The sequence below is a fragment of the Sphaerodactylus townsendi genome, linkage group LG11 (genome assembly GCF_021028975.2).
Source record: "Sphaerodactylus townsendi isolate TG3544 linkage group LG11, MPM_Stown_v2.3, whole genome shotgun sequence".
Taxonomy (NCBI): Eukaryota; Metazoa; Chordata; class Lepidosauria; order Squamata; family Sphaerodactylidae; genus Sphaerodactylus; species Sphaerodactylus townsendi.
Genome location: NC_059435.1, coordinates 69,094,291 through 69,114,679, shown reverse-complemented (window position 1 = coordinate 69,114,679; position 20,389 = coordinate 69,094,291). Strand labels below are relative to the sequence as shown.

The 20,389-nt window shown below is 43.1% G+C and overlaps 1 protein-coding gene across 5 annotated transcripts in view; it reads left to right on the top strand.

Moving 5' to 3' along the window:
* The window catches only part of DPP6 (dipeptidyl peptidase like 6), a 643,433-nt gene that overhangs the window by 319,722 nt on the left and 303,322 nt on the right, over positions 1–20,389 (top strand). Inside the window, exon 1 of one of the 5 annotated variants that reach the window (XM_048511784.1) lies at positions 11,385–11,891. The exons of the other annotated variants lie outside the window; for them this stretch is intronic. Within the exon in view, the coding sequence (XP_048367741.1) occupies positions 11,835–11,891 (57 nt within the window). The 5' untranslated portion in view covers positions 11,385–11,834. Of the gene's footprint in view, positions 1–11,384; positions 11,892–20,389 lie in introns of those variants that run through there. 5 annotated transcript variants of the gene reach the window in all.

Below are 20,389 nucleotides of genomic sequence, written 5' to 3'. Positions count from 1 at the left end.
TTCACACAGGTTTCTCGCAAGATAATTCACATCCATATGCTTGCCTCAAATGCTGAACTATTTCATCACAGTCCACTTTGCTTTCATAGCATAGAATCAGATCATCCCCATAAGTCAGAATGTGAGTCCGCCTGTTGTCTCTGTACTTTGAATAGAGGCAAGGTTCTACTTTGCCTTGTTCGAATCCTTCTTTGGTAAGCATCTGATGAAGTTTCGGTTCTAACACCAGGTTGCCTGTTTTAATCCATCAGAGCTCCTTTGCAGTTTGCTCATGAGAGGATTGCCCTTGTGTTGTTCAAATCCTGGTGGTTGTTCCACGTAGACTTCTTCCTTTATTTTTCCATGTAGAAAGGTAGTCTTTACATCTAGATGCTCAACTTGCATCTTTCTTGAAGCTGCGATTCTCAAGAGCAGTCTCACAGAAATGTGTCTGGCCACTGGTAAAAAGGTTTCACTGTGATCGCCAAATTTTTGAGAGTCGCCTTTTGCAACCTGTCTTGCCTTGTATCTTTCCACTTTCCCTTCTGCATCATGTTTGGTCTTGAAGACCCACTTGCATCCTATTGCCTTCTTTCCAGGTGGTAGTTCTGTAAGTGTCCATGTTTTATTTTTAGTTAATGCTTCAATCTCTACTTCTGGTGGCTTTCTTCCACCTCTCTGCTTTTCTCGCAGGCATCCTTGCAATGGCCTCCCATGTGGAGGACTCTGGAACTATTGCTGCCTTTGCAAGACAAGCACATCTCAAAGGTGGTTTGCCCATGTTTGTTCAGCTGAAATGTCTAAGACTTACAGGCTCTGTAGATGCTTCATTTGTGCTGTTCATGGTGCTGTCGTCCTCAAGTACTTCTAGTGTGCTGTCCATGGGATTCAGATAGAATGTGTCTGGCAGCTGCACTTGATTTTGCTCTGCTGAGGTGAAATCACTGGAAACTGCTTTCTCCTAAGCTGTATCACAAATCTTTAATTCATCAGTCTTAGGGTTAAGGATTCTGTATCCTCTGCACCCCTGACCATATACTATAAAAATGCCACCTTCTGTTCTGAGGTACAATTTTGAATGTTTCTCTTTATGAATATAAACATACCCTTTTGATCCAAATGCTCTCAAATGGCTCACATTGGGCTTATGCCCAAACCCAAGTTCATAAGGAGTCTTAATGCCTCCCTTGGTTGGTAGTCTGTTTTGCAAGTAAATTGCTGTATTAACGGCCTTGACCCAATATTTATCTGGCAGTTTGGCCTCAAACAATGTCTGTCTGGCCATTTCAGTGAGGGATCTAGAAGAAGAAGAGTTTGGATTTATATCCCCCCTTTCTCTCCTGCAGGAGACTCAAAGGGGCTTACAATCTCCTTGCCCTTCCCCCCTCACAAAAAAACCCTGTGAGGTAAATGGGGCTGAGAGAGCTCTGAGAAGCTGTGACTAGCCCAAGGTGATCCAGCTGGCGTGTGTGGGAGTGTACAGGCTAATCTGAATTCCCCAGATAAGCCTCCACAGCTCAGGTGGCAGAGCTGGGAATCAAATCTGGTTCCTCCAGATTAGATACACGAGCTCTTAACCTCCTACGCCACTGCTGCTCCCACTGGGGTCCTTTGGAATCTATTTTAACTAATGCAAGGTGAGCCTTAAATCTGCTCAGAACTTCGCTTTTTATGTCTGAGGAAATACATCATAGTATATTTTGGAAAATCCTCTATACATGTGAGAAGGTACCTGCACCCTGAATGGGTCTCAGTTTTAAAAGGTCCACATAAACCTTTATGAATAAACTTCAGAGGGCACTTTGCTCTCTGCCTGCTTGATTCCTTTGCAAAATTTGGTTTGACACCCTTCGCCGTAAGGCAAATGTCCCATTTCTCTATTCGCTGAGAGCAGTTAGCAATTTGCATATTCTTCATTAGATTCTGGCTCTCATGTTATTTTATTGCTTCAATTGATCTATGGCCAAAGCACATGTGCCACAACTTTAAACACTGTCTGTCATTACACTTCTGAACAAAATTATCTTTCTCTGTGTTTAAATCCAGAAAATACAGCCCATTTTGCTGAGTCCTTTGGACACTAATTCTGAGCCATCAAAAATTAAACATGCTTCGTCAAAGGACACTGAAAAACCCTTTTCTGTTAAAGCACTTTTTGAGATCAGATTATTTGCAAGTGCAAGCACATACAAACAGTCTGTCACAGTAATCTCATCATAACTCCTGGAAGAGAGCATTTTATGGTCAGGCTCCCAACCCCTTCTGCTCTGATTACTTCATCAATGAAGCAATGTATAGTTACTCTTTACGTTCATCCGGAAACTCAAGCAAACTTTTATCTCCACAAGGCGATTACTGCTTCCACTGTCCAAAATCCAAGAATTTGGTTTTATTTCTTCTAAAAACTTTTTAGATTTATTTCTTCTATAAACTTTTTAGATTTAGCTGCTGTGATGGGAAGGACCATGCTGACTGCTTTTATTGCTCATTGTTCCAAAATCCAACTGGTGCTCTGCATGCAGACCTTTACTGTGGTCTGGTCATAGACTTGCAAAGCGGCCCATTTTATTGTGTACATGACAGCATAAAGATTTCTTGTTGCATATAGCTGACGCTTGTAAATCATTTGTGGTTTGAGCAGACTTTCTCTGTGTTCACTCATCTTTTAGTTCATTAATAATTTGCAACAAAATTAAGCTTTCCTTACTTTTTATTACAGTCACAAAGTTCTCATAACTTTTTGGCAATGTAATCAATAAGTATAGAATTAAGTCATCATCTTCTAAGACATTTCCGACTAACTTTAAGTGATCAATTAGCTGCAGCATCTCATTAATATGCTGATTTAAATCGGCCCCTTCGGGCAAATCTTTCAGAAATAGCTGATACAGCAGAAACATCATTGTTGTTTGAGATTTCTTTCCGAACTTTTTTCCTAACTCCTCTCAAATTTCAGCCGCTCTATCAAAAGTGTCTGTCTCAGTTAATAATTGCTCTGATAAAGTTGATACAGTAATAGCTCTGGCTTTGGAGTTCTGTTGGTCCCAGTTTTCATCTGACTGGGCTAGTTTTGGTGTTGAAAGAAAACTCGCAAAGCTTTCCTGCTGCAAGATTGCTTTCATTTGCTATCTCCATGAGGACAAATTTGCATCTATTAGCAGGCCTAGGGGAGTGCTGTACGCGCCTCCACAGGGAGTTGCCATCTTCTGCCATCTTGTTTCTGTTCCCTGGCTATCTGAGCCTGGGGCAAAAGTTTCTTTTATATTTTAATCTGTGAAGTTAAGTTCTGGAACCCATAACCAAAAATGTTGGCGTTTACTCCACAGAGAAGTGGCTCACATATTGATTAAAAGAGCAAAAGGTAAATGTTTATTAGGAAGCATATTAGGATAGGAAATAAGAGAGATAGCATGCTGCTATCTTGCTAGCTAGGAAGAGTCTCTTTTCTAACTTCTGAGAAGAGGAGCAGTGGAGGACAGCAGTGGGCCAGAAAGGGCTGAGGAGCTTGACAGAGGGCTTTTCTCAAAGCCACATCTTTTAAACAGTGTATTTTAAACAGGGGGTTTCTCTTTTTTTCTCCTTGTCCTAGGGCTGCTGATTGGTGGAAGCTGCTGAAGGGTGGGGCTTCTCACATTTGTAAATCTTTTCAGTTAGTGCTGAAGGGGTGGGGCTTCTCACATTTTTAAATCTTTTCAGTTAGTCTCTGGAACCAGCAGAGAAGAGGAGCAGTGGAGGACAGCAGTGGGCCAGAAAGGGCTGAGGAGTTTTGACAGAGTGCTTTTCTCAAAGCCACATCTTTTGGAACAGTGTATTTTTAAACAGGGGTTTCTCTCTTTTTTTTCTCCTTGTCCTGGCTGCTGATTGGTGGAAGCCGCTTTCGAAGGGTGGGGCTTCTCACATTAATGTTAAAATCTTTCAGTTAGTGCTGAAGGGGTGGGGCTTCTCTCACATTTTAAATCTTTTCAGTTAGTCTCTTGAACTAGCCTTAACGGGCGCTGTGCAGGTGTTTTACTAAATAAAAAAACATATATTTTAAGGATAGTAGAAGGTATAGAAACCTTAAGAGGGAGGCACTAATTAAAATTAGTATTTGAATATCTAAACAAAATTAGATATGAAGACAGGAAGCCAGCAGGGGATGGGGGTTTGCAGTGTTTTGCACTCGAGTGTCGATAAAGGACTATCTGCCACTAGGCAGAAGTCGGGTGTGCCCTCGCTGCAATGAGTTCCTGGCACTCAAGGAAGCGTGCTCTCTTTGAAGCCAAGGTGGCAGGACCTGGAGAAGCTGGGAGAGAGGCAGATGAGGGCAACAAACGAGGCTGGGACCTAGCAGCCAGGTCCCATCTTCCTCTAAGGTGACATCTCTTCAGATGTCACGGAGAATGAGAGTCTGGGTGACGGAGGGTGCCAGTTCAGGTGGTGGAAGATGCTCCTTAGATGGGACCCCTTCTTAGCTGGTGGTCAGATATCCTCTCAAGACTGAGGATACCCCTCGGGAGAGGTGGGGGCCTCTGTGGGTGATCTGGATCATTAGGGAATATAGGAGAGTTGGGCGACAGGCGTGATGACCGCGATGGTGACTTGCCTGCCTGGTGCCGGCTGCGGGACGTCACGCCGCCTTCAGATAGGCTGTTGCATTGCGCTGGGGTGGGAGTCAGCAGTTGTGGTCCACATTGGTACCAATGACATTGGGAAATGTAAAATGAGGTTCTGGAAGCGAAATTTAGGCCGCTAGGAAAAAAGGTTAAATCCAGGGACCCCAAGGTGGCATTCGGAATGCGCTACCTGTTCCACGCTTAGGAGAGCTAGGGCAAGCCGGAGATACAGGGTCTCAACAGCGCGGGATGAGAAGGTGGTGTAAGGCAGAGGGTTTCAGCTTTGTCAGGAACTGGGGAACCTTGGGATAAGGCAGGCCTGTGCCAAAAGGACGGGCTTCATCTTTAACCAAAGAGGAACCAGGGCTGCTGGCCAACGCTAAAAGGTGGCAGAACAGCTTTTAAACTTATCCTTGCAAAGCCGACAGGAGCTGAGGTGACTTCGTTCGGAATACAGAGTCCATGGGGATGCAGAGAGGTTTTTCTAAATCAACCACATACAAGCGAGGAGCATAGCAATGTGATAAGTGATAGTGTCTACAAAAGGCTAGAGGGCAAAACACATAAATCCCAGGTTAAGGACAGAGAGATTAGAGCATACAAGGTCTCTATGCTAATAGTAGAAGCTATTCCACTCCAAATGGGGAGCTGGAGTACAGAGTTTTGAAGGAGTGACATTGATATAGTGGGCATCACAGGTAGACATGGCTGTGAATGAGGAGAACCAGTGGGATGCTGTTATCCCAGGTTCACAGGCTCTCTCATGTAGGCTGATAGGACAGGGCGATTGGGGTGGGTGGCCCTCTACATCAAAGAGAAGTAGTGTCACATAAAATAGACAAATCGAGCTGATCTCTACAGAAGCACTGTGGATATCAATACCAGGGTGAAGCAAAGTTTAACCTCAGGAATATACTATCCCGCCCCTGACCAAAGTGCACAAGAGGATTGTGAGATGGAAAAAGAAACTAGAGGGGCGAACAAAAGCAAAATGTCGCGGTAATGGGGCGAGATTTTTAACTTATCCCCACATAAACTGGAAAATGCATGTTCAGGTCATAGGTAAGGAGAGAACATTCCCTGATATGCTAAATGACTGTGGCTTAGAGCAGATGGTTGTAGAACCAACCAGGGAGAAGCGTGATCCTAGATCTAATTCCTATGTGGGATCCAGGACCTGGTGCGGGAAGTCAGGTGCGTTGTTGGAGTCAGATAGGGAACAGCCACCACAATGCTGTCAGATTCAGTATCTCTGCATGCTAACAAGCCAACTACTAATGTAGTTACATTTGCCTTCAGAAAGGGAAATTTCAAAGATGAGGGGGATAGTGTGCAGTTGAAAGGGAAAAACGAGTCAAAAAAATGTCCAAGGTGCTTGAGGTTAAAAAAACACAGTTCTTAAAGCTCACAGCTGGAATGTGTTCCAAGAGGTTAGGAAAGGCATTACCAGTCCAAAGAAAGCCACCATGTGGTTAACAAGGAGGTTGGAGGTAATTATTAGAAAAAAAGATGTCTTTTGAAAATGGAAGTCCAACTTTAACTGGATGAAGAATACCAGAGAGAACACAAATGGTATAAAAAAGAGAAGCAAAGTTAGCTGCTGTAAGGGAGGCAAAAAGGATTATGAGGAACTATTACGCGAACATCAAGACAAGCAACAAAACAGTTCTTCAAGTACATCAAAAAGCAGGAAGCCAGCTAGGAAGCTGTGAACCGCTAGGACGATGAAGGAACAAAAGGTGCTGCGACAGGGAGATTGCAGAGAAGCTGAATGAATTTTTTTCGTACCCGGTCTTCACCCAAGAGGAGGAGGTGAGGAAAATTCCTGCACCTGAACCAAGCCTAGGGAGGTGAACTGGTGGAACTACGGCTAGTGGTAGACAAGGAAGAAGTTCTGGCAGCCATTGATAAACTAAATGCTACCAAATCCCCTGGCTCCAGAGATTGCATTCATCCAAGAGTTCTTAAAGAGCTCAAGCATGAAATTGCTGGATGTTCTCACATTAATATGCAACTTATCCCTGAAATCAGGCTCCATCCCTGAAGACTGGAAGATGGGCACAATGTCACACCAATAATTCCAAGAAAGGGTCTAGGGGGACCTGAAATTACAGGCCAGTCCAGTTTGACATCTGTTCCTGGTAAATTAGTAGAATCTATCATTAAAGATAAAATTATTAAACATGTAGAAAAGCAAGACCTGCTGAGGAAGAGTCAGCATGGCTTTTGTAGAGGCAAGTCCTGTCTTTACAAACTTACTAGAGTTCTTTGAGGGTGTAAACAGACATGTGGGATAAGGGGAACCAGTGGACATTGGTCTACCTTGGATTTCCAAAGGCTTTTTTGACAAAGTTCCTCACCAGAGAGACTGTTGAGAAAACTCTCAGCAATGAAGGAATAAGAGGGGAAGTCCTCCCATGGATTAAAAACTGGTTTTCGAGGAAATTATGGTGTTCAAAGAGTGGGTGTAAATGGGAAGTTCTCACAATGCGAGAGATGTAGGAGTGGTGTCCCCAAGCGATCCGCTTTGGGGACCAGTGCTCTTTAACTTATTCATAAATGACCTGGAAGTAGGGGTGGGTAGTGTGGTACAAGTTTGCAGATGATACCAAATTATGTAGGGTGGTAAGAACCACAAAGGATTGCTAAGAGCTCCAAGCGACCTTTGATAAATTAGGTGAGTGGGCTAAGAAATGGCAATGCAGTTCAATGTAGCCAAATGTAAAGTGATGCATGTAGGGGCAAAAAATCCAAACTTCACATACACGCTACAGGGGTCAGTGCTATCAGTCACAGACCAGGAAAGGGATTTGGGCGTCTTAGTTGATAGTTCCATGGAATGTCAACTCAATGCATGGCAGCGTGAAAAAGGGCAAACTCTATGCTGGGGATAATTAGGAAAGGAATTGAGAATAAACTGCAAAGATTGTCATGCCCTTATATACGCAGCGACCGCGACTTGAGTACTGTGTTCAGTTCTGGTCAGCCACATCTCAAAAAAAGGATATCAAGAGATGTAGAAAAGCGCAGAGAAGGGCAACGAAAGGATGATTGAAGGATTGGAGCACCTTCCTTATGAGGAGAGGCTGCAGCTTTGGGACTCTTTAATTTTGGAGAGGAGACGCCTGAGGGGATATGATTGAAGTCTATAAAATTATGCATGGGGTAGAAATGTTGACAGAGAGAAATTTTTCTCTTCTCACAATACTAGGAACCAGGGCATTCATTGAAAATGCTGGGGAAGAATTAGACTCAATAAAGGAAACACTCTTCACTAACGCGGTGATTGGTGTTTAAATATGTTGCCACAGGAGGTGGTAATGGCCACTAACCTGATAGCTTTAAAAAAGGGCTTCTTCTGGACAGATTTATGGAGGAGAAGTTACGCATTATCAATCTGATCCTTCCTTGATCTCAGATTGCCAATGCCTTTTAAGACCAGGTGTTGAGCAGAAGAGCAGCTTTCACATTTTCGCCAGCCTGGTATTGGACGTTAACTGGTCTGATCCAGCAGGCTAGTTCTTATGTTCTTATGTTCTTAAACAGGATATTAGAGTATCAGTCTAAGAACAAGCAAGAGGTGACATGAAAGGATGGAGGGATCACTAACTTTGCAGCCTTCTCTTGCTGACCACTTGTCCACCCCCTGCTGGGTCTTCTTCTCAGTTCCTTTGCACAGTAGACATAAGAACATAAGAACATAAGAACAAGCCAGCTGGATCAGACCAGAGTCCATCTAGTCCAGCACTCTGCTACTTGCAGTGGCCCACCAGGTGCCTTTGGGAGCTCACGTGCAGGATGTGAAAGCAATGGCCCGCTGCTGCTGCTGCTGCTCCTGAGCACCTGGTCTGCTAAGGCATTTGCAATCTGAGATCAAGGAGGATCAAGATTGGTAGCAATTGCTACACCTAACAGACTGCTCCTCTGTTGCCCACCCTACCAGGGCTGTTCCAGTTTTTTAAAATTGGCAATTGACTATTACTGCATTGCTATAACAAAAGTGGGTTTTTTGAATTCCCTGTTTGTTTTCTACTTTTTAAAGTAAGTCTTATCCACTGGGCAGATGTGCATTCTCTTTTATACTTCTGCAATGAAAAGGGCTATAGACTTTGCTTTTTAAATGAAAGCAGGGGCTTCAGTGAACCTGATACACAGATTGTTAAGAATGCCACACCAATATAATTATCTTCATTTGCCAATAAAAAGAAAACAAAAAGCTCTTTGGTGGCAAGCGGCGGAAATACGATTGCTATATGGCCAGGGCCAGGAAAAACTTTTCTCCCATTTGGTAGCTGTCCAGGATTTGCTGCTGACTTCCCCAATATTTCAGAGCAAAATAATTTTGGGAAGGTCTAGGAAAGTCAGAGAAGCCCCAGTAGGTGCACAAACTTACTACAGTGATGTGGAGAAACACCAATCATGAACCCAAGATACATAAGCTTTCTGGAAATGGCCTGTTTGTAGTTTTAGGAGTATCTCATGAACATGCCATTTCTAATTGACATTGGCAACGAGAATATTGCATGTGTAAAAATGGAAAACTTCATCCATACCTATAATAGAATAATGGTTTATGAAATCACTGGAATTGGCTGAGATAGCTAAACTTACTTCTTTCATTACAGAAAAGAACTCTTTAAATGTATTAATATCTGGAAACACCGTTTAGACTGTTGGTCTAAAACAGAAAAAAAAATAACTGATGATTTGTGGATTTGAGGAATAGGAGAAAATTGATATAATGGGGAAAAGTGTGATTCCTGTTTAATTAGCAGTGAAGAATTATGTGAATTGTACATTATTTCTATTTTTGTAACTAGAGAGCAAATGGTAAATTTTTAATAGTGTTTATATTTGGTGCAGAAATTGGGAACCCTGCTGTTTTACCATATATGTAGAGATCTATTTCTTTGTATACTTTTATACTCTGTCTCACAAAAAGATGTTAGTACAGTCAGTTGAGGTGCAGCGGTTGAGAAAGTATACGCTTTCACATTAGAATATGGTCCTGAACAAATATGAGAATGTTCATTCGTTTTTACACACTGCCTTTGTCAAAACCATTATTTTGTGCTTTGTTGAACATGGTACTTTGATACAAGAGCATTGCCCAATTCTTCTCAATCGTTGGTAGACCTGTCCTCCATGGTCCCAATGCTTTTCAATGTGAGCTCAATGTGTGGAATGTAGAGCTCAAAAGGTGTCTTATTTTCCCTGCCTGACAGTTTCACTCTCTGGTCAGTTTCACCCTCCACTTGCATCTGACATTTTGGCTCATTCCGCACATGCAGAATAATGCACTTTCAAACTGCTTTCAATTCTCTTTGAAGCTGTGCGGAATGGCAAAATTCACTTGCAAACAGTTGTGAAAGTAGTTTGAAAACGCATTATTTTGCGTGTGCGGAAGGGGCCTTTGCATGCTGCTGAAGGGATTTGCTCCCATTTGCTGCAGGTTGCCCCAGGACATTTGCTCTGTAGCCTCCAATGGTCAGTAGACGTGTCCTCTGTCGTCCCGATGCTTTTCAATTATAGTCTTTTGAGTGGCTAAGATTCTCTTATGTGTGACTGCATATCTTAGAAGATAGCTCCTTCAAAACAGGAAAACTATATATTGCCAGAATTGGCAGGAAGAGCTGAGTACAACTATGTACTTTTTGAACTGAATAGGTGCCCAGGATTGGAGCCTGCAGACCAAACATCCAGGGGCTACTTTCAGCAAATGGTGGCAGGGAGAATTCCTTCAGCTGCAAAAAAGATGCCTTGAGCTAAAATAAGGTGTCCCGAGGATGTCTTGGGAAGAAAGACACCTTTTAAAGCATCCTCATGATGTCTTATTTGGGCTGTGCAGAACAGACAAGAGATAAACCAATGTCTTCTGGCTCATCCAGGTTTCAGGAATAATCACCAGGTCAACATAATACACGTGCATTGGTCAGCAGTAGTTGCGATCAGGGTGCTGAAACAAAAGAACAGTCATTATCTACGCTTTCATTGATGCTTACAGATTGTATAGTCTTCTTTGCATTTATGATTATGAGTATAAGACCAGTTCTGGGTTTATAAATCTGGAATTTAAAAAAATTATGACCAGAAACATTTTGGCTGCCACATTTTAAACCTTTAAAAAGTAGCTGTGGAACTTTATCTTGTTGTTTCCCTTCTCTGGGTTAAAGTTGTACTTGAAAGTATTTGCTCTGGGCATGATGGTCGCTAGCTCAGTCGTCTGTATGATGCCTTAAGGTCGCTGCAAGGAAGCAATTGCAAATGGCCCTTCTCAAATATAAAACATCATGTGTTCCACTGTGTAATTTGCCTCTGTCTGTGGGCATCCACACAGCAATTCTGGCATCCCTAGTGGCTTTTGATGAGGGCGCAGTCTCTCCCAGTAAGCAGTGGAAGCATCACATAATTAACACGAAGAATTTAAAGTGTCTGATAGGGATTATTCCAAAGGAAGGCTGTAAAATGAGCTTCCGTCCACAAATCTGCTACTCTTTCACCATAACACCAGCAGCAGGGAAAAGGTAAAAATCACTGGGGGTACACAAACTGATCGCCCCAAAGGAGATTCCTCCATGGCTTCTTTCTAAAGAAACCACATGCCAAAGAAACCCCATACAGGGAGTTGCCTGCTCAGCATTGGTCCCTATTGATTCCTTATTGCAAAAGCTGGGTGTTAAACAGGCTGCTGAGCTCTGCTCCGCACATTGTTACAATGCTGCCTCGGAGCATGCGCAGCTGCCTCCTAGACTGGCTGTGGAGGTGGGAGGGGGTGTACCACATCACGGTCTTCCAGCTCTGAGCTGCCAGTTCCTGGTTGCCAAGCAGTTATTGTTTCTGTGAGGATTGCGGAGGCTGTTGCTAATTGAAGAAGCCCTCTCAGCATCCCGCTTTCTCCTCTTTCACGCTCCTCATTTAAATTTTAGAGGCAGAACAAGAGGAAAGAGAGAGAGACAGAAAGAGCAAATATAGGGTGGTAAATATATATTTTTGGTGACATTAAATTTTCATTGGGAAGGGGGAAGTGTGAGGAGGGCTCTCTCGGCTGTTGATTAAGTGATGGGCTAGTTACTCATTTATATTCCTTTAGCTTTTGTGTCTCTAAACACTTGCACAGTTGAATGCACGCTCTCTCTCCGTCTCTCTCTTTCTCGCATGCTCACGCGTGCACGCACACACACATACACACACACACTCAAACACATACACGCAGATCCGTGAGATCCTGTTTGCCACTGCAGTGGACCCTAATAGGTGAACATGACTACAGCGAAGGAGCAAAGTGCTTCAGGAAAGCAAGCCCAACAACAGGAGCAGGTAATGCTGACGGCTTTCTTTTATGGAGAACAAATATAGATGTGTGTGCCTTGAATGCCTTGTCTGTTTGCGTGCTTCTTTGCTTTGTTGATTTCTGACAATGTGTGACTTGACACTTCCAAACGGGTCACCCAAACGGCACAGTTGCCTTTGAGCTGCTTTCGTCCGCAGAAATGTGCTGTCTGTAATGGATTGTTGTGCGTTATGATGTCTACACACATTAGGTGAATTTCGTTCTGGAGCTTGCTGGGTGTTTTGTTTGTGTGTGTGTGTTTTTAAGAGAAAAAGCACAAGGAGGTAGAACAAGGAGGTCTCTTTCTGTCAGAACAAACCACCTTTTTCACATTTGCAACTTTCCTGTAAGGCAGCGTCGGCATCCTAAACAACTCCCCCCCCCCCACTGGTGCCCAAAATGACCAAAGCAGATTTGATCTGTTTGTCTTGTGCTTATGAAATTGCAGTCTAGCATTGTTGCCTTGACAGTTTCTGAGAAACCCAGTTGTGTGCATAGGCCAAATTTAGGTAAGGTATCTCTGTAAGATACTGGGGGAAATCATTGCTTGTTAAATCCATCCTAAGCGATACTTATGATCCCTCTTAATTTGACTTCACAAACACATTCAGTCTTAGCAGAGTTAACACTCCCCCTACCACCACTGTCCTACTCTTGCGGAGATACAGCAACCCACACACACCAAAATTAAGAAGTGAAGCTTCTTCTAACTATGCTGGAAAAAGCTTTGGCTGTTTAATTTCTGTGCTGTTCAGGGCACGGTGGAAGCAAAGTCAGTAAAAACTATGTCAGCCCTAACAGACACTTCCCTTTGTATGTCCTAGAGACGGACAGCTGTTTTGTTTTGTTTGTAGTCTGGTTCATGAAATGTGGTTTTCTCAGCTAGACTTGATCTTGTCTTGAAACAACTTTCCTGGCTGACAAAACACCAGGCACTTCATTGGGGCTGAGGAGTAGTTGCTGATAAGAAGAGGGGACATGTAGGAAAGGCATCCGAGATGGAGCTGGCAGGTTGCAAACAATTTCAGAGATGCTCCTGTACAGCAGCAGAGCCAAAGATCACTCCTCCTCCCACATATCCCACTCTCCTTTCCCGTGTATCCACATAATCAGAGGCTTCACTGGGGAATGAAAGATTAATCCATTTGCTCTAGATTTTAGATTCTTGCATTTCCATTGTCACTTAAAGAGAATGTAATGTAGCTGCTCCAGCCATTGGCTTAGATACAGTTTGGGGCTAATTAAAATAGATCTCTCAAGGGGAACATAATCCTTAAAATAGTTTTCTCTTTGAGCTTGGTATGCTGAGAGTTGCAATGTTTTATTCCTTCCATCCCTCTGTGTGTGTGTGTGTGTGTGTGTGTGTGTGTGTGTGTGTGTGTGTGTGTGTGTGTGTGTGTGTGTGTGTGTGTTTTAAAGGTTAATGAGGGGGAGAGCAGATGGCTGAACTATCCTTAGGTGCAGCAATCAGAAAATAACACAAAAAGGATTTTGCTTTTTCAGGGTGACTTTTATTGAAGAAAAAAAACAAACTTTATCAGTTTTTCTGCTTGAATATGGGGGAACTCTACTTTTGATGCCAAGAACAGAGAGACCATGCCTTTAATGACTCCAGGTGCTGGGATTTACCCTTTTAAAAGCAATTGTTTATTTGTGGGACTGTATCGATGGTTTAAGCACATAAAGCGATCCTAGGAGGTGAATTAAAATTAATAATTCAGTTTAAATGAAGGATGTGGGTCTTTGCAACATTCATGTAACTTTCTGGTGTTTTAACGGGCCTTCCAAATCACTGCTAAAAGCTTTGTGAATAAAGCAACACCTGAAATAACAAAAAAAAAAACCCTTATGCATCTTTAATCAGGTTTGCTCAGTTTCCTGATGCCTCAGGTTTGGTCTCATTTCTGTTCTGCCTGAAGAGTTCTATGTTAACAGAAAGCTTCCATATGCTGTCAAGCAGCATTAGTCGATCCACGATGAGTGCTCCATCACCTGTATGCATTTCTTGGGAATGAGAAAATGAGTAGGCCTCATTCTCCTAATCTTTTTTTTAATGCCACAAATAGGTTAAAAAGCTTAGTGGTATGTATTGTTACCTAAAGGAGCTCTGTTGTTGTTGTGTATTTACAAATGGAGACTCTATCAGTTCGTGTATTAAAAAAGAGATACTGCAGATATTCTCGAAAGAAAACTATTTCACTGGCTTAGGAGCAACTGGTCGAATCCCCACAACTGTCTTAGCCAGGTTTCAGAACACAAACGACCTCAAACCTGGTTAGTTTGTGTTCTGAAACCTGGCTAAGACGGTAGTGGGGATTCGACCACTGTATCCTTACGTCCCAAGTAGTAGTGTGGACAGTTTCTACTGCCCCAGCCATAATATAAATGTGGTTAACCTTAGCAACTGGTAGAGAGCCTGTGCAGTTATGTTATTCTTCCTCAACTGGGCAGTAACAGTGAGAGATTTTCTCAGCAGGATTAGGATTGATCTATGTTGATCGATACTGGATTCTTCAGACGGCAAAAGTATTGTAAAGTTCTCCAATTGGGCATTGTCAGGGAATAGAGAGGGGAGATGGGTGGGGGTGGAGTATTTGAATACTGTTTCAGAATTAATTGAAAAAAATTTCCCTGTCATACAATGGAAGCCCCAGAAAGAGCGCTTTGGGGGCTGTAATTGAGATTGTGTCATAATTAGAAGCATGGTTTTGTGAGCATTTCCTTCCCTGCCTTTCTCATGATGAAACCGCCTTGGCACCAAGTCATTCCAGTTAGCTGAAGTAGAACTGGGTTTTCTAGAATACTTAACTGAAGCCGAAAATAGCCCATAAGTGGTACCAAGAGGGTGGTATATGCATGCATATGTTTCTTTAATTTCCCCAGGGTTTTTGGAGAAGAATACTTGTTTTATCTTGGAAGGTTTAAATGAGCTTGTGGTTGAGATGCAAAGATATGAAGCTTTACATTCAGAACAGAAGGAGATCGGGCCAACTAGTCAGAGTTGCCAGCTCTGGAGTGTGAAATTCCTGGGGATTGGGAGGTGGAACCTGGGGAGGGCAGGTTTTGGGAAGGGAGACCTCAACATTACGTAATGGCACAGAGACCACCCTCCAAAGTAGACATTTTCTCCAGGGGAACTGATTTCTGTCATCTGGAAATCAGGTGTAATTCCAGAAGATCCCCAGGTGCTACATGGAAGTTGGCAACCCTTGTTCTACATGGAAGTTGGCAACCCTTTCATCACTCTTCATTTGGAGTCCTGCAAGCCGTACTTTAAGAATCGCGTAGATGAATCGGAACATGTTCTGAAGAGGGCAGTGAAGATTAGGGTTGCCAGCCTGCAGGTGGTGTCTGAAGATCTACAGTTCATCTGGAGAACATGTCCGAAGTTAGAATCTATGGCAGTATACCCCGTTAAAGTCCCTCCCCTCTTTGAAACCCACCCTCTTCAGGTTCCACCCCCAAAATCTCCACTTATTTCCCAAACTGGACCTGGCAACCTTTGTGAAGATACCTGGGGCTCTCGAGGATGTGTGCTATGAAAAGGGGTTCAAGGAGCTGGGGGTATAGACTGGAGAAGGAAAAACTGAAAAGGAATTATATGGACAGTCTATTCAGATGTCTGAAGGGCTGCACAATGGAATGCAGCAAAGGCTTTGCTGTTCCAGTGGGCAAGATTAGATTTAACCCAGTTAAGTTACAAGAGAGATGGTTTCACCTTAGGAAAAACTTCCTAACAGTAAGGCCCCTTCCGCACATGCAAAATAATGCATTTTCAAACCACTTTCACAACTGTTTGCAAGTGGATTTTGCCATTCCGCACAGCTTCAAAGAGCACTGAAAGCAGTTTGAAAGTGCATTATTCTGCATGTGCGGAATGAGCTTAAGAGTAGTTATGGAACTAATGAAGTCAGTGATAGGTTCACCCTCTGTGACTGGAGGTCTTTGAGCTGAGGATAGAAGCTGACACCTGTTGAGAATTCTCCAGGTTTAGGTTTTCCGTACTGAGCAGGGCTCTCAGAGGTTGAAACAGTTGTAACCTGCTGATGCTCTGAGACTCCTTATGGTTGAAAAAGTGTGGTATAATCCAAATTCTTTTTTTCTCTTCAAAACTTTATGTTTGTATGAAGTGCTGTCAGCTTGCAGCTGACATGGTGACCCTTGTAGGAGTTTCAAGAAGTGATTAAGAAGAGGTAGTTTGCCACTGGTAGTCTCCCATCCAAGTACTTACCCTGCTTAGCTTCTGAGATCTGATAAAACTGGGCTATACTATATCATTTCACACCCTTCAAGGTTACATTGACTTTGCAATTTCTTAATGCACACAAACAGAGCAGAGATAGATGCTGCATTTATCTTCCCAATTCTCTTTTCCCCATCCCCATTTTAGAGAAGGAGAACTGAAATTGTAAGACAGCGGCCTGTCCAGCTTTAGCCAGTAAATCTGTGATGAAGCTACATGTTTAGCCAGTATATTTTCCGCATGCCCATATAATCCACGACACAAAGAATTGTGCAACTTAAGGGGATTTAGACTTCATTTCTCAAAGAGAAGGTCTCCTCACGCAACGTGACAAACTGTTTTTGAAACGAAGGGGTTTCAAACTGAGCACATACACAGTTCTTGCAAAAATTCTTAGCAAGTACCACATTCAAGCCCTGGACAATGTTACACTGAAGGTGTTGCGATTTTATGAGCTGCGTAACAGACAAAACTTCAAGAACTGAACATTTTTCTGGCATGGAATGTAGTGATGTGAGAAGGTTGGCTTGCCATATTTCTACTTGACGTGCAGCTCTTAAAAGATTCAGCAAAACTCTTGAGTGTTAAAAAAAATCTAGATAATTGACTGTTTAGAAATGAGCTGCCCACCTTAAGTGTTTTGGTTTTGCTAATGATGTAGCCTCCGTGATTCTGTTTTTGTATTTGGTACATTTATTTCAGTTATCCCTTTTAAAATATTCATACTCCACCCCATCTCTCAATCTAACATCGTCAGAACAAATCTCTGAAAGTAATTGAAAGCAGAAATTCAGGCAGCCCACATTTTTTCAATGAAGTTTATTGCCAACGTTGATTGAGATGGATATTTAACTGTGACATTCTCAAAATCTATAACCTCTGAATAAGTCCCACTAACTGAAGGGCTAGTCCAGGGTTGTCTAAGCATCTAGAAGTCTATTTGACAGGATGGCAATGACGAGGGAGAATCACTCAGTAGTTTCAGCTTGCCAGAATAGAATGAACCTATGAAGAGGGTCTCTACAGAAAGGAACTGGAATGGGGGCAGAGGTAGGGGCAGGGGCAAGGAAGGGAACTGGTTTCTTCTGGCCAATCGTACAGAAGGTGGAGCTCACGGGGAATTGGGTGGCTTATGAAACAAGGTTGGGAGCAAATGCTACTGTCTGGAAAGAGCTTGTCTGCAAACAGTGTGTGTACAAAAGCAGGGCTGCCCCCCATCATTCCATGGTCTTTTCCACCCACTTCGTTTCCTAGACGATTGTCCAAGGACTGCAGGAGCTCTGCAACTGGCAATCCCACCCCTGGATTTAACCGCAAACACCGGCACCTCCTGGAAGCCAGAAAAAGCTCCCGGGAACTGGCTGGATTACCTGGGCAGCAGGAGCTGTTCCACTGGCGAGGGTGGAGCCAGCACAGACCCCACCCAGTTTCAGTCAACAGGCCTCATAGGAACAGCTCCCAGCTCTCCTCTAGGTGACAACCCTTGAAATACTTAAAGAAAACCATCATGATCCCCTCAATCTCCTCTTCTTTAGACAAAACATTCCCAGGAAGAGACTGAGGAGATCATGGTGGCTATCTTTAAGTACAGTGGAACCTCGGTTATCGTTGCCATTGGTTTTCGTTGGTTTTGGTTTTCGTCGGTTTTTTTCAATGAAAACTTTTCATTCGTAGCCTCAGTTTTCGTTGGTTTTCATTGGCGCATGCGCCCTAATTTTGCAACAAAAAACGGCGACCCCCTGCTGCTCCATTGCTTGCCAATGAGAGCCTCAGTTTTCGTTGGTTTCGGCTTTCGCTGAGGTTTCCTGGATGAATTGCCAACGAAAACTGATGTTCCAGTGTATTTGAAGGGTTGTCACCTAGAGGAGAGCTGGGAGACGTTCCTATCAGCACCAGGGGATATGACTCGCAATAATGAGTTTAAATTATGGAGAGAAAAGTTCTGACAAGATATTAGGGAAAAATACAATAAGACTTACATTACAGTGGCATCAGCTACGTAGGGAGGTGGCGAGCTCCCCCTTACTGGCAGTCTTTAAGCAGTGACTGGACAAACGCTTGACTGGGGTACTGAAGGCTGATTCTGCATTGAGCAGAAGGTTGGACTAGATGGCTGTATGGTCCCTTCCAACTCTAGGGGGCACCCACCAATGTGCATGCATCTCCTCGGTGGTGGTGGTGGCGGTGGTGGTGGTGGGTAAGCAAGAACTGTTGATTTGGCATAAATATAGAGCTGCAACACTGCTCTTATTAGTATTACAATGTCCGTTGCTGTGATTTGCTCATAGAGAAACAGGAATGAATTGGAAGTTTCATCCCATTATATGTTCTTAGCAGAGTCAGTTCAAAAAATCGTGCTGCCTAAGCAGCTGTCCTGGGTTATACAACAGGTGTGTACAGAGATCTCTTGCCATGCCACAGAGGATGCTGGGCTTTATTGGCACCCATAAAAGTGTTGATGCCCAAAGCAACAGTTTGGGCTGCTTGTGCATCTTTGGTGAGTCTGCCTCTAAGGCAGTGCTGTAGACTGCTGCTTTTACCAACCAGTATAACTGAACTAACACTATGGCAGGTCCTTAACAAAGTCTTTGTCTTCTTGACCTTTTTATGGTTTGGGTTAAATGACTGGAGAGGTGGCAAGAAACTGCCTCCCTCTGCCTCCTTCCCCTGTTGGAAAATGTCATCAATTGCTGTTACTGTCAAGAGAGGCCATTTCTTGCCCTTATGGTTACAGAAGGAAGCCAGAAGGCTGTGATTTAAAAGACCAACTTTTGCTAGTGATCAGAGCATTGCTGCTAAGTGTGGTGTCATAACTGACTTCCACCTGAGAAACTACAGATGCCGTATGGCAACATCCTTCTGGTGTTGTGTTCACAATTCACTGGTTTGCAAAGTCAGGTGAGGATGCTTTTGAATTTCACCTCAATTATGTTTGATAGTCAAATTCACCCTGTTCAAAGGTGATGCTCAGATGTGAGCTGATCAGCCACGCTGTTTGATTCACGCTGAACAGCTGTGAACACCTGAGCATTTCTGTCCCGGGTTTTTACAAAGCTGCACATGCACAAAGATGCTGCTGATTCAAATTGATTCAACCATCATTAGCATCACTATGAATTACTTAGCCATTAGCATCGCTATGAATTACTTAGATGCATATACATGAATTGTGATTGATTTATTTTCTTCATCTATGCATTTTAATTTATAGTCTGCCTTTCTCATTGGGACTCAAGGAACATTAAAATAAATCCATGAAATATGAGGCAAAAGCCTGTACTGCGTGGGTTAGGAATAAGTAGAATGAAGCAACCTGCTGATCAGCCATGAATGGGTTAACCAATAGTCAAACTACACATTGAAAAATCAGCTTCCTGTTCACAACTGGCAACTGGACATGAACCAAAGTAGCCAGTGTTTGAGCATCCCTGGATTCAAGAGAGAGATTATATTTCTGGATGCTCTGGCCGCATAAAAGTCTTTACATGTGGCAAATGAACACAGCATATACACTTGGTTTTTTATATTCTTTCAGATTTTGCGTGTTGCATGAGACAGTCATGAATTCCTTGACTGCAGAGGTTTGCCATGGGCTTGGTTCACTGTTTAAACTTCAGACAAGTCAGTTTAGAAGAACATGAGTTAAGTCATTGTAGGAGTTTGCTATGTCGGCAAGTCCCCACCTGGGAGCTCTGTGATATCAGGAGGCCTGAAAATTGGCCATAGATGTCCTGTCTCAGAGGTTAACCCCAGCTTATGGATATAATGTTTTCTTGCCAAATCTATAATGCCCTTTTGGCTCTGTTTTAATGTAGTTATGGAACAGGGTTTTCAAGGCAAGAGTTATTCTGAGGTAGTTTGCCATTGCTTGTCTCCACATGAAGCCCCTGGTATTCCTTGGAGGTCTCTCATCTAAATGCTTACCAGGTATGATCCTGCTAAGCTTCTGAGGTCTGATGAGGTCAGGCTAGCCTTGGGCCATCCAAGTCAGGGCATCCAGCTCATACATAAGTTTTTTCATCGGCAGCCAGTCCTCTGGCACAAGCTGTTTCAAGGAGTGGAGGAAATATAATTGCTGGCAAATGTTTAGGAGAAATTTGTTTAGAGAAAGCGAGGCTGAATTATTTAGAATGGTTTTTGGAAACTGACCTGTTCTAATGGTTGTCAGATAATTTGTTGGTGACGGTTTAAATGTTTCTGGTACTGTAAATATATGCAGAAACTGCTCTGAATGTAGGACAC